Here is a 13,749-nt window from a genome sequence, read left to right on the forward strand (position 1 = left end):
CCCCTTGACTTTTACCACATTTTTTTGTATTACTGCCTGAATTTAAAATGGATTAAATGAAATAAGTATTCAACCCCTTTGTTATGGACAGCCTAAATAAGTTCAGGAGTAAAAATTTGCTTAACAAGTCACATAAGTTGCATGGACTCCATCTGTGTGTAATAATAGTGTTTAACATTATTTTTGAATGACTATCTCATCTCTGTAACCCACACATACAGATCATTGTAAGGTCCCTCAGTCGAGCAGTGAATTTCAAACACAGGTTAAACCACAGAGACCAGGGACGTTTTCCAATGCCTCTCAAAGAAGGGCCCTCATTGGCAGATGGGTAAACATTTTAAAAAGCAGACACTGAATATCACTTTGAGCATGGTGAAGTCATTATTTACACCCAGTCACTACAAAGATGCAGGCGTCCTTCCTAACTCAGTTGCCGCAGAGGAAGGAAACCACTCAGGGAATTCACCATGAGGCTAATGGTGACTTTAAAACAGTTACTGAGTTTAATGGCTGTTACAGCAGAAAACTGAGGTTGGCTCAACAACATTGTAGTTACTTCACAATACTAACCTGATTGACAGAGGGAAAAGAAGGAAGCCTGTACAGAAAAAATATATTTCTAAAACATGCATCCTGTTTGCAACAAGGCGCTAAAGTAATACTGCAAAAAAATTGTCTAAGCAATTAACGTTTTGTCCTGAATTCAAATTGTTATGTTTGGGGCAAATCCAATACAACACAATTCTGAGTACAATTCTCCATATTTTCAAGAATAGTGTTTGCTGCATCATGTTATGGGTATGCTTGTAATCGTTAAGGACTGGGGAGTTTTTCAGGATAAACCTAAAACACAAGGCCAAATCTACACTGCAATTGCTTACCAAGAAGACTGTGAATGTTCCTGAGAGGCTGAGTTACCGTTTTGACTTATATCTACTTGAAAATCTATGGCAAGACCTGAAAATGGTTGTTTAGCAATAATCAACAACCAATTTGACAGGGCTTGAAGAATTTTGAAAATAATAATGGGAAAATGTTGCACAATCCAGGTGTGGAAAGCTTTTTGAGTCTTACCCAGAACGACTCAAAGTTGTAATCGCTGCCAAAGGTGCTTCTACAAAGTATTGACTCAGGGGTGTGAATAATGATGTGAATAAGTTATTTCTGTATTTCATTTTCAATAAATGTGTAAAAATGTCTAAAAACATGTTTTCACTTTGTCATTATGGGGTATTGTATGTACAGTAGATGGGTGAGAAAAAAATCTATTTAATCAATTTTGAATTCAGGCTGTAACACAACAAAATGTGGATTAAGTCAAGAGGTACCGTTGAAGTCGGAAGTTTACATACACCTTAGCCAAATACATTTAAACTCAGTTTTTCTCAATTCCTGACATATAATCCCAGTAAAAAATCCCTCTCTTAGGTCAGTTCGGATCACCACTTTATTTTAAGAATGTGAAATGTCAGAATAACAGTAGAGAGAATTATTTATTTCAGCTTTTATTTCTTTCATCACATTCCCAGTGGGTCAGAAGTTTACATACACTCAATTAGTATTTGGTAGCATTGCCTTTAAATTGTTTAACTTAGGTCAAACGTTTCGGGTAGCAATCCACAAGCTTCCCATAATAAGTTGGGTGAATTTTAGCCCATTCCTCCTGACAGAGCTGGTGTAACTGAGTCAGGTTTGTAGACCTTGTTCGCACACGCTTTTTCAGTTCTGCCCACAAATCTATAGGCTTGAGGTCAGGGCTTTGTGATGGAAACTCCGATACCTTGACTTTGTTGTCCTTAAGCCATTTTGCCACAACTTTGGAAGTATGCTTGGGGTCATTGTCCATTTGGAAGACCCATTTGCGACCAAGCTTTAACTTCCTGACTGATGTCTTGAGATGTTGCCTCAATATATCCACATAATTTTCCTCCCTCATGGTGCCATCTATTTTGTGAAGTGCACCTTTCCCTCTTGCAGCAAAGCACCCCCACAACATGATGCTGCCACCCCCGTGCTTCACGGTTGGGATGGTGTTCTTCGACTTGCAATCCTCCCCCTTTTACCTCCAAACATAACGATGGTCATTATGGCCAAACAGTTCTATTTTTGTTTCATCAGACCAGAGGACATTTCTCCAAAAAGTACGATCTTGGTCCCCATGTGCAGTTGCAAACCGTAGTATGGCTTTTTTATGGCGGTTTTGGAGCAGTGGCTCCTTCCTTGCTGAGCGGCCTTTCAGGTTATGTCGATATAGGACTCGTTTACTGTGGATATAGATACTTTTGTACCCGTTTCCTCCAGCATCTTCACAAGGTCCTTTGCTGTTGTTCTGGGATTGATTTACACTTTTCGCACCAAAGTACGTTCATCTCTAGGAGACAGAACACGTCTCCTTTCTAATCGGTATGACGGCTGCGTGGTCCCATGGTGTTTATACTTGCATACTATTGTTTGTACAGATGAACATGGTACCTTCAGGCGTTTGGAAATTGCTCCCAAGGATGAACCAGACTTGTGGAGGTCTACAATTTTTTTTCTGAGGTCTTGGCTGTTTTCTTTTAATTTTCCCATGATGTCAAGCAAAGATGCACTGAGTTTGAAGGTAGGCCTTGAAATACATCCACAGGTACACCTCCAATTGACTCCAATGTTGTCAATTAGCCTATCAGAAGCTTCTAAAGCCATTACATAATTTTCTGGAATTTTCCAAGCTGTTTAAATGCACAGTCAACTTAGTGTATGTAAACTTCTGACCCACTGGAATTGTGATACAGTGAATTATAAGTGAAATAATCTGTCTGTAAACAATTGTTGGAAAAATGACTTGTCTCATGCACAAAGTAGATGTCCTAACCGACTTGCCAAAACTATAGTTTGTTAACAAGAAATGTGTGGAGTGGTTGAAAAACTAGTTTTAATGACTTCAACCTAAGTGTAGGTAAACTTCCGACTTCAACTGTATGAAAACTTTCTGAAAGCACTGTAGGTCTATATGTATCTATAGCTATCTGTATGTGTGGATCAGTGGAGGCTGCTGAGGGGAGGACGGCTCATAATAATGTCTGGAATGGAGCTAAAGGAACGGCATCAAACACATAGAAACCATGTGTTTGATGTACTTGATACCATTCCACTGATTCTGCTCCAGCCATTACCACGAGCTCGTCCTCCCCAATTTAAGGTGCCACCAAATCCTGTGTTGTGGATATCACAGTGGGCTATGGAGAAGACCAGCAGCACATAGATGAACCCCTGGGACATGCTGAGTCGGCAGACTCTTCTTTCTCCTTCCTGCAGAGTGGGCTGATGGGAAGCAGGCAGGCTAAGTGCAGATACACAGAAAGGTGTCACAGTCCTAAAGTAACAGATCCCACGTTGTAACAAAGCGTCTCAAACTTGTCTCTAGCTCAAGCCTCGGGGAGGAGGAGAAATGGAAGGAGTTAAAAGGAGAGAGGCAGCAGCAGGCGTTTTACGGTGCGCTATGAAGTCCAGCGCGAGCTAGAACAGAGGAGAACAAAGGAGAGGCCTTGAGGCATTCAGTCAGATTCTCCACCAGGGGCGGGGGGGCGTCTCCCACGGCGATGGAGTGGGGTAGGGCTACACAGGTGGGGTGGAGGGGCGCACTATGTAGTTGTAGTCAGGGCGCGGGCTGTGGCACTCCAGACCGGGCTCCAGGGAAGAGTTGTTCAGGATGAAGTCCAGAGAGGGGACAGGCTGAGGGTACTTGTCCTTCTCTTCCTCAGTCAGCACCGACTCCTTACTCCTACTCACCACCTTCATCCTGGAGAGAGAGAGAGAGAGAGAGAGAGAGAGAGAGAGAGAGAGAGAGAGAGAGAGATAGCACATACATGTTTAAAAACAGACTCAGTAATAAACCAATAATACATTTCCATGATAATTGTTCATAAAGGATATCATCAATCATGTTCTCTGGCCTCTCTCACTTCTGTTCCCATAAACGCTCCAAATATGAGTAATTGACTACTATTGTCTTCAGGTTGCTAGGAGTTTCCAGAACCTTGTTCATAGGGACGCAAGGTCAGATCCCAGTGGGGTAAATCACATGACTGACTACCGTAAATTCCGGACTATAAGCCGCCACTTTTTTCCCAGCTTTGAACCTCGCGGCTTAAACAATGACGCTGCTAATATATGTTTTTTTTTCTCCAAAAAAACACATTCTGTGACTTGCTCAGTTTTTTGGCGGCATGAAGCTTTCATTAGACCAATGAAATTGCCGAACGGGTTAAGGTCAAACAACTTTTTTGTTTACTGTTTAGATTAAATCGAGCGCTCTCAAACTTCCCATCATTCTGATTACGGTAGTGATTTTGTCACCCTCATCATGGCAAAGACACGGAGAAATGCATATGATGCAGCTTTCAAGTTGAAGGCGATTGATCTGGCTGTTGGAAAAGGAAATAGAGCTGCTGCACGGGAGCTTGGTCTTAATGAGTCGATGATAAGACGTTGGAAACAGCAGCGTGAGGAATTGACTCAGTGCAAAAAGACAACTAAAACTTACTGCTAATTTTTTATTTTTTGTTACAAGCGGTGTTTCGTTAAAGCCTATTTATGTTTGTTACAAGCCGTGTTTCGTTAAAGCCTGTGTAAAGTTAATTTGTTTCAATGTACCGGTAGGCACCTGCGGCTTATAGACATGTGCGGCTTATTTATGTTCAAAATAATATTTATTTTTAAATTCAGTGGGTGCGGCTTATATTCAGGTGCGCTTAATAGTCCGGAAATTACGGTAGCTGCATTGACTATGAGACTGGGGAAATGACAGGGTGGTGTATTACATTTTCGATTTGTTGAGTCAAGTACTGACATCAATACTATGCCAAGCATTTACACACATCTACAAAGAGAGGGAGATAGCGAGAGAGAGAGAGAGAGAGAGAGCGAGAGAGCGAGAGCTATATGGAGAGGGTATAGGACAACTGCGAGTGGGGAAGAGGGGGTGCCACGTGGAATTCTACAGCACAAAGCTAGAGGACCATTACAGAGCCAGGGAGGCCCTCCCTCGTAAACATTCAGAAGGTCAAAGGTGACAGTGATCGAGTGGCGACCCAGTAAGGGTTCTTTCCCCTCAATAAATAGATAATTCTCTGCATGCCTCTGGTGACTGGTTCTCCCATGGAAGAGGCCATGGAAGCTAAGGCTGTGCCCATAGGTAGTGGTCTTCTGGTCTTTCTCTGTCCAGCGTTGTGCATCACATAGGGGCACAGAGACGAGGGGAGCACTGTACATGGGTTGATGAGGGTGTGGGAGTGGATTGGGGTTGGGAGGGAACAATGGTTGCTGAGGGAGGGGATCCATAATGTTGTATTCAAACCAAGACCTTGTTCATTGGGGGTTTCGGAATAGTGTCATTAATCATGGTAAATTCACATCAAACTCCACTGATGTTTTGCTGTACCCTTTCTGCCAGTTTATGATTATTGCATTGAAAAAAAACGTTGTTTGTTAGCTGCTCTTGCTTGTTAGAGTATGTTTCAGTCCTAATCTTTTTTTGACCAGTGAAGAGGCATTTGAAAGACAGACTCCACCGATACATATTTTTTTAATGTAATTGTGCTCTTTGAACTGAAGCTGGGAGAGGTTTTTCAGCCTAACCTTTCTAAGCCCTGTCCTTAGCCCTGGTTTCTCTCTATTCTACAGGTATGAAAGGTTCTGACAAGGTGTCATGCCAGCAGTGTCATCTACAGCTGGTCAAGGAACCTGTCTTTTACGGACGCTATCGATGACCTGGGTGATTGCTAGCTGGGAACCCAGCAAACCCAGGAACATTCCCAGAACATTATACTAAGATTCCCATTAAGTTCTAGTTAGGGTTTTATCTAACATTAGAATGATAACATCCCAATATAATGTTTTTGATAACAAAATATAGATTTTTCCCTTCAATAATATGTTTTAAATGAAATAACCTTGGAATGTTCTCCTAACACTCACTAAAATGTTGTGCACAATATCTGTGACAACCCATACAGAACATTCCCCAAAAGTTATCATTAGGTTTCCAGGTTATGTAATAACACAATGTACCAGTAATGTTTTCCCAGCAAACCAAAATTGGTTCTGTGAAAGTTCCGAACATTCGGTTACGGCAAATGTTCTCATAATAGAGCTCTGCTACCCGACCCGAGAATCAGCAGGTGAATGATTTTTGCAGCCCAGAATCATCTGCACAACTGGACAATTTTCATGTTTTGGGAACATATCTTTTGTGATGTCCCGACAATATTCTCACCAGACTGTTTCCGCAACCTAATGAAACATTCGGGGAACCTTTTTTTTTTTTTGTACTTTCACCCCTTTCCACCACAATTTCATGATACCCAATTGGTAGTTACAGTCTTTTCCCATCGCTGCAACTCCCCTACAGACTCGGGAGAAGCGAAGGTCGAGCCAGACTCCTGGCCCGCCACAACAAGTTGCTAGAGCGCGGTGGGACAAGGAAATCCATTCTGGGAACCCTTAAAGAACGGATTAAATGTGTTCTGGAAACATTTTTTTTGCAACATCTTGCAAATGTTTTATACAAAAATTATATAATCATCAGCAAGACTGGACAGTTTTTGTGTTATGAGAACATTTGCCGCGACCTAATCAATGTTCTGGGAACTTTCACAGAACCAAGTTTGGTTTGATGGGAAGCTTAGTCGGATTTGTGAACTGTATCATGAGATTACATTTAGAATAACCTGAATGCATCCCCTTGTTTAACTCATTTTGGAAGTTGCTGGTTTGCTGAGCATGTTCAGATCCAAAGAGTCCGGGTGTGTGACCTACTAGATTAACCCTGCTATTGGCCAACATTTAAAATCATAAACAATCTCTAAAACCTAAATCTACACAAACCACAGGTCTATCTGGGACAGTGGGTGGACTGTACATGCATAATGGAATGTTTTCTCTATCTGAACATTAGCTCTCAGTTCATTGCGTAGGGGAGGCTTCATTCTCAAAGACGCAGGGAGATGCTAGACAACAATTCCTCAGCCACCACAGGCTGATTATACTGGACCAGATAACATCCAGGGTGATGAGTCATCTGAGTCCACAACTGTTCCTCAGCAATGACACTGTTATTCTGATAACATCCATTAGATTGACTCTGGACAGAGTGTCTGGACAGAGTGTCTGGACAGAGTGTCTGGACAGAGTGCTTGGACAGAGTGTCTGGACAGAGTGTCTGGACAGAGTGTCTGGACAGAGTGCTTGGACAGAGTGTCTGGACAGAGTGTCTGGACAGAGTGCTTGGACAGAGTGTCTGGACAGAGTGTCTGGACAGAGTGTCTGGACAGAGTGCTTGGACAGAGTGTCTGGACAGAGTGATTGGACAGAGTGCTTGGACAGAGTGCTTGGACAGAGTGCTTGGACAGAGTGCTTGGACAGAGTGCTTGGACAGAGTGATTGGACAGAGTGATTGGACAGAGTGCTTCCTTGGCCCCGACCTCTCATGTCATCTCACACTATGGCAGTTCAGTGATGTATGAAACACTGCCACTACTCTAAACTTAGAAACTCCTTGATAAGTAAGTTGTCAGAGGATGTCTCAATCAGGCCGAGCAGCCTTTTGAGTTTTAGTGTTAAAGCACCCAGGCCCGAGTCAGACTTCCACTGGACTTTTGTTCTCTGTCTTCTGGGTTGTCACCTTAGGGCAATATCCCTCCCCAGAGTCCTTTGTCTCGATTGGTCTCTTGCATGGCTTTTTTTTACAAATGCAAAAACCTGTCATTGAGGTTCAGAGGGTGATTGGGACCGTGTGTGTGACAATCCAAACGTCTACATTCCAGGCCAGTGGGTGGGTTTCCTGGGCAGGTCCAGCACCCTTCCTCTCCTTCTCTCCTACCTCTTTCTGCTTCCCCTATCTCTCCATCCTGCTTCTCTACCCCTCTACCCTTCTCTGCCTCTCTACCCCTCTACCCTTCTCTGCCTCTCTACCCCTCCCAGCCTCTGCCTCTCTACCCCTCCCAGCCTCTGCCTCTCTACCCCTCCCAGCCTCTGCCTCTCTACCCCTCCCGGCCTCTGCCTCTCTACCCCTCCCGGCCTCTGCCTCTCTACCCTTCTCTGCCTCTCTACCCCTCCCTGCCGCTCTACCCCTCCCTGCCTCTGCCTGTGGCTCCCCTGCCTCTTTCTGCCTCTCACTCTGGTTCTATCCGCCCCTCTCTGCGTCTCCAGATGATGTCAGTGACAGGGAAGATGGGGATTAGGTGGACTCACGCCAGGGCCATGATGCAGAGAGGTCAGGCAAAAGACTCCAGGCGCTTCAGTGTGTTCCCATCGTCAGACGACAGGCCCATCCCACTGTCCGACTGTCCCCCCTGCACGTGCAGAGAGAGGGAGGGAAATATAAGGATACAGAGAGAGAGAGAGAGAGAGAGAGAGAGAGAGAGAGAGAGAGAGAGAAAGAGGATGAGAGGATGAGAGAATGATAGAGAAAGTGTCAGAGCTAGTCCAACAAAAGGGTGGTCTCACATATGTCTATTCATACAGGCCAGATGTTTTACACCCTACTAATTAGGCAGCTCTGTAGTGAAGAGACACCCTCATGTTAAGTTGGGGGGGTGATGAGTTAATTCACCTCATGGTTGTCGTTAGAGCTGTTCTCCATGGTAACCTCGTCAAAGGTCTTCACACTTCCCGGCCGGATGTTCCTGAAGGGATAAGATTTCCAAAGTCAGATCTCAATCAGGGAATTCCAAGATTACATGTGCCAAAAAGCGGCATTGAGAAACACAATAAGCGGGAACATAATCAAGTTAATGAACAATTACATAGTGTCAGTGGGATTGGTCTTTGAAAAGAACCTCTATTTATTTTGCTTTTCAACAGACGCAGAGAATCAAATGGCTGCTTAATTCCGCTTAAGGGATAACTGCTATGAGAGAATTTCAACACATTCTCAATAAACACACTCGTAGGACCTGTGAAACGAGGGCTTGACAAATATTATTTTAAGTGGACATAAACCCTAAAGCAGGGTCTGTGGTTTGGGAGGAAATTCCTTGAAGGGGCCACAATGCTTTGGGCTCCCTCAACATCTCACTGCCAATGTATATAGTTCTTATCTCAACCTTAATCAGGTCTTTCATTGCCCTCAACTAGATCTACATGACCTTCTTTAAGAGTAAGTAGCCGACCCGCCAAGCAAAGCATATGTTAAGAAAATGGTGTGTGCTTTGAACAATGTACTGAAATGATTGGTTGTTATTTTAAAGGCACAATATGCAGAAATCGCGCCGCCATTTCCTGGTTGCTAAAATTCTAATATTTTGCCTAATTTCTGTTTATGTGACAAAACAAGCAGTCATTGTGAAGAGAATCATTGTACCATCTAAACCGCTGTGAAATATATTTTCCATAACTAAAAATATTGTATTTTCAGCTGTTTGAAGTTGGTGTACCAAACTGAAAGTAAAAGATGCAACAACGAAACTTAAGAACGGGAAGCATAGAAATAGCGCACATTGAACATATCCACAGCTTCTTAGACGTGCTTTAACCGCGAATGACAGATCTATCACTCACATTTCTACGTGGACTTTGGTAGGGTTGCCCAAAAACGTACATATTGTAGCTTTAACATTCAGTACATTTAAGATAACACATATTTAAAGAGAGATAAACGTTCCATTAAGCCAAGACACCCAAGGAGACATTACATTTCACTGCTGAAGTGTCTCTATTAAATGTTATATAATGTACATAAACTTATGGCAGAAATCTTCAACTAAACTGCAATGCTATAAAATGTGAGAGAGCTTATTCAATAGTGTTGTGAGCCACAGGTGTCTGTGTGATCTCCGTGTTAGGTTCAGGGAAATATCTCTCTGTTAGGTTCAGGGTAATATCTCTCTGTTAGGTTCAGGGTAATATCTCTCTGTTAGGTTCAGGGTAATATCTCTCTGTTAGGTTCAGGGTAATATCTCTCTGTTAGGTTCAGGGTAATATCTCTCTGTTTGGTTGAGGGTAATATAGCTGGGTAATGTAGTGTAGTGACTGGCCAGCTGACAGACTCCTGTTTCTTACCAGGTGTTCCCTGAGTCGCGGTGAGAGAGCGGCCTGGTGTTGGTCTCCTCTGACCGGGCCGTGTTGGAGGGGTCTCCCTCCTTGGACAGCAGGGCTGCTATAGGGATGTAATGCTTGCCCTCCTGAATGGAAAGAAAGAGGAGAGACCACAACATGTCAGACAAGAGGCCTAGCTAACAACTATCATAGCAGGACGGAAAACACATGTATGTGATAAGTGTGTGAAGCCTTTTGAGATTTGAGCATAATACTGTCCGTGTGCTCCACAAACATCCATTCAGGGCTTGCAGACCAGCAGGGAATGTTGCCAAAGAACCCAAAGGTCACGCATAATAAATAAAATGTGGAATGCCTGAGGGCCACAGATGGAGCAGTGTGATGTTGGTAGAGAAAACTTCACCGTCTGGCCAGTGAAGAACTGAGTCTGTCTGTATGTAACAGATCTACAGTTGAAGTCGGATGTTTACATACACCTTAGCCAAATACATTTAAACTCAGTTTTTCACAATTCCTGACATTTAATCCTGGTAAAAATTCCCTGTATTAGGTCAGTTAGGATCACCACTTTATTTTAAGAATATGAAATGTCAGAATAATAGTAGAGAGAACGATTTATTCCCAGTGGGTTATTCCCACTTTTATCACATTCCCAGTGGGTCAGAAGTTTACATACACTCAATTAGTATTTGGTAGCATTGCCTTTAAGTTGTTTAACTTGGGTCAAAAGTTTTGGGTAGCCTTCCACAAGCTTCCCACAATAAGTTGGGTGAATTTTGGCCCATTCCTCCTGACAGAGCTGGTGTAACTGAGTCAGGTTTGTAGGTCTCCTTGCTCGCACACACTTTTTCAGTTCTGCCCACACATTTTCTATGGGATTGAGGTCAGGGCCTTGTGATGGCCACTCCAATACTTTGACTTTGTTGTCCTTAAGCCATTTTGCCACAACTTTGGAAGTATGCTTGGGGTCATTGTCCATTTGGAAGACCCATTTGCGACCAAGCTTTAACTTCCTGACTGATGTCTTGAGATGTTGCTTCAATATATCCACATAATTTTCCTCCCTCATGGTGCCATCTATTTTGTGAAGTGCACCAGTCCCTCCTGCAGCAAAGCACCCCCACAACATGATGCTGCCACCCCTGTTCTTCACGGTTGGGATGGTGTTCTTCGGCTTGCAAGCCTCCCCCTTTTACCTCCAAACATAACGATGATCATTATGGCCAAACAGTTCTATTTTTGTTTCATCAGACCAGAGGACATTTCTCCAAAAAGTACGATCTTTGTCCCCATGTGCAGTTGCAAACCGTAGTCTGGCTTTTTTTATGCCGGTTTTGGAGCAGTGGCTTCTTCCTTGCTGAGCGGCCTTTCAAGTTATGTCGATATAGGACTCGTTTTACTGTGTATATAGATACCTTTGTACCTGTTTCCTCCAGCATCTTCACAAGTTCCTTTGCTGTTGTTCTGGGATTGATTTACACTTTTCGCACCAAAGTACATTCATCTCTAGGAGACAGAACGCATCTCCTTCCTGAGCGGTATGACGGCTGCGTGGTCCCATGGTGTTTATACTTGCATACTATTGTTTGTACAGATGAACGTGGTACCTTCAGGCATTTGGAAATTGCTCCCAAGGATGAACCAGACTTGTGGAGGTCTACACATTTGTTTCTGAGGTCTTGGCTGATTTCTTTTGATTTTCCCATGATGTCAAGCAAAGTGGCACTGAGTTTGAAGGTAGGCCATGAAATACATCCACAGGTACACCTATGTCAATTAGCCTATCAGAAGCTTCTAAAGCCATTACATAATGTTCTAGAATTTTCCAAGCTGTTTAAAGGCACAGTCAACTTAGTGTATGTGAACTTCTGACCCACTGGAATTCTGATACAGTGAATTATGAGTGAAATAATCTGTCTGTAAACAATTGTTGGAAAAATTACTTTTGTCATGCACAAAGTAGATGTCCTAACCGACTTGCTAAAACTATAGTTTGTTAACAAGACATTTGTGGAGTGGTTGAAAAACGAGTTTTAATGACTCCAACTTAAGTTTATGTAAACTTCCGACTTCAACTGTATCTTAATGGAAGGGTTGAAATCCTTACTGTGCGGCTCTTTTCTGTCCAGTCAGGATGGGTTCCCACACGGTTGGTTCTCAGCGAGAACTATACTGCGGTTTTATGTGACGTGTGAGGTCTGGTCTGCTACCATCACTTATCTCTTTACAATCCCCCCTCTCTGTGACTGTGTTTTTGACTGTCTTTGTTGTTGGTTTTTTGGGCATTATTAGGACTTGATGGGACCGTATAGTTTTGTGTTCGCAGGGGAAACAGACAATTTTCCCTCAGCAGACACAGTCGCTGCTTTCCTTTTCCTGGTCTTGATTCCAGTGGTGTAGTGGAGGGTATACAGAGGTATGTGCTGTGTACCTCCAATTTTGTTGTGGGCATTGAGTATGCTCACTTCTTATCCCCACGATTCATATCAAAGTAGTGAAGTGGAGGTATACGCCGTATCCATTAATAAGGCTGATGGAACAGATCTGAATGTTTAGCTTAAAATGTTGATAAACACATTTTAAAGCTCAGCAATGTGCACGCGGCGGTAGGCCTACGTGCAAATGTTCCAAAATGCAATTTGCGGAAAATACTGTTCTAAAATGCAGCCAGGTCAAAATTGGACGTCTATCCATGTCCTGAGACCTTGAAGGAGCTGTTTCCCTTGCTTTGCAAGGGCCACGGCTTTCAGTGGAGTGATAGGTAACGATGCTTAGTGGAAGGCAGTTGTTGACGTGTTCAGAGGCTCCCTGGTTCGAGCCCCGGTTTGGGATGAGGAGAGGGACAGAAGCAACACTGTTACACAAACTCCATCTCATGTGTTCTACACAAACACCGCTAACCAAACAATAGTGCTAGGTGCCTGCGCAGTTGAATAAAAGGGTAAATACACTCAAATATCAATCATTGTTTGGACATCTAATTTTGTTGTTTTTCAATTTAAAAAGAGGGACTCAGTTGACAGCCTCATTTATCTACAGTATTTAAATAGTAGGCCTACTATTAGCCTAGTTGCACAGTACAGCTTGGATAGGCCTGACTGTGAAAGACCAATATGGGATTTAGCATTTTAAATCATTGAGAGTGTATGTCACACAGTGCTCTTGAAAAATATTTTGATCAATATCTCCTTGTCATTCCACTACCCGGGGGGGGGGGTTGGGTTGTTGAGTGTGACTTCCCCTCCCAGTTACTGTGACCACACCCCTGGGCAAGACCCCAGTAACTAATTAAATTGTTAAGTAGTTTCCTAAGGACAATGTGGCTGGAGTCCTTAAAGAGCGGCTGCCTTTAAATAGCAAAAAATCCCTTTGAAAATGGCCAATGTGGTATCGATATGAGTAAAAAATATTTATTCTAGTGTCAAAATTGACTACAAAGTGTAAATAGGTTCATTTTGTTCATAGAGTCAGTCTCGTCTTAAACTGAGTCTGGAACATCTGTGCGTCACACCGGGAAATGAAGGTTGGGTTTTGATTTGACGATGTCCACTTGCCCACTAACATGGGGTGAACAGCTGCAGTGATTTCTCTCTATCCAATAGCATAGACAGTGAGTCAGGCCTGCCCAGCAGCCCGACTTTGTTTTCATAAGACACATTTTTTTTACATGAGAAATACTGCACCAAATACCTTAGATGGATGTAAAAT

At 43.1% G+C, this 13,749-nt stretch overlaps 1 protein-coding gene across 1 annotated transcript in view; it reads right to left on the reverse strand.

Annotated features, from left to right (window-relative positions):
- Positions 1-2,735: 2,735 nt before the first annotated feature.
- The window catches only part of LOC106604726 (vascular endothelial growth factor receptor kdr-like), a 70,037-nt gene continuing 59,023 nt past the window's right edge, over positions 2,736-13,749 (reverse strand). Inside the window, exons 27-30 of the mRNA XM_014199675.2 lie at positions 10,045-10,166; positions 8,597-8,669; positions 8,236-8,336; positions 2,736-3,784 (exon numbers count right to left, since the gene is read on the reverse strand). Of these exons, the coding sequence (XP_014055150.1) occupies positions 8,259-8,336; positions 8,597-8,669; positions 10,045-10,166 (273 nt within the window). The 3' untranslated portion in view covers positions 2,736-3,784; positions 8,236-8,258. The remainder of the gene's footprint in view (positions 3,785-8,235; positions 8,337-8,596; positions 8,670-10,044; positions 10,167-13,749) is intronic.

This window comes from Salmo salar, chromosome ssa05, assembly GCF_905237065.1.
Source record: "Salmo salar chromosome ssa05, Ssal_v3.1, whole genome shotgun sequence".
Taxonomy (NCBI): Eukaryota; Metazoa; Chordata; class Actinopteri; order Salmoniformes; family Salmonidae; genus Salmo; species Salmo salar.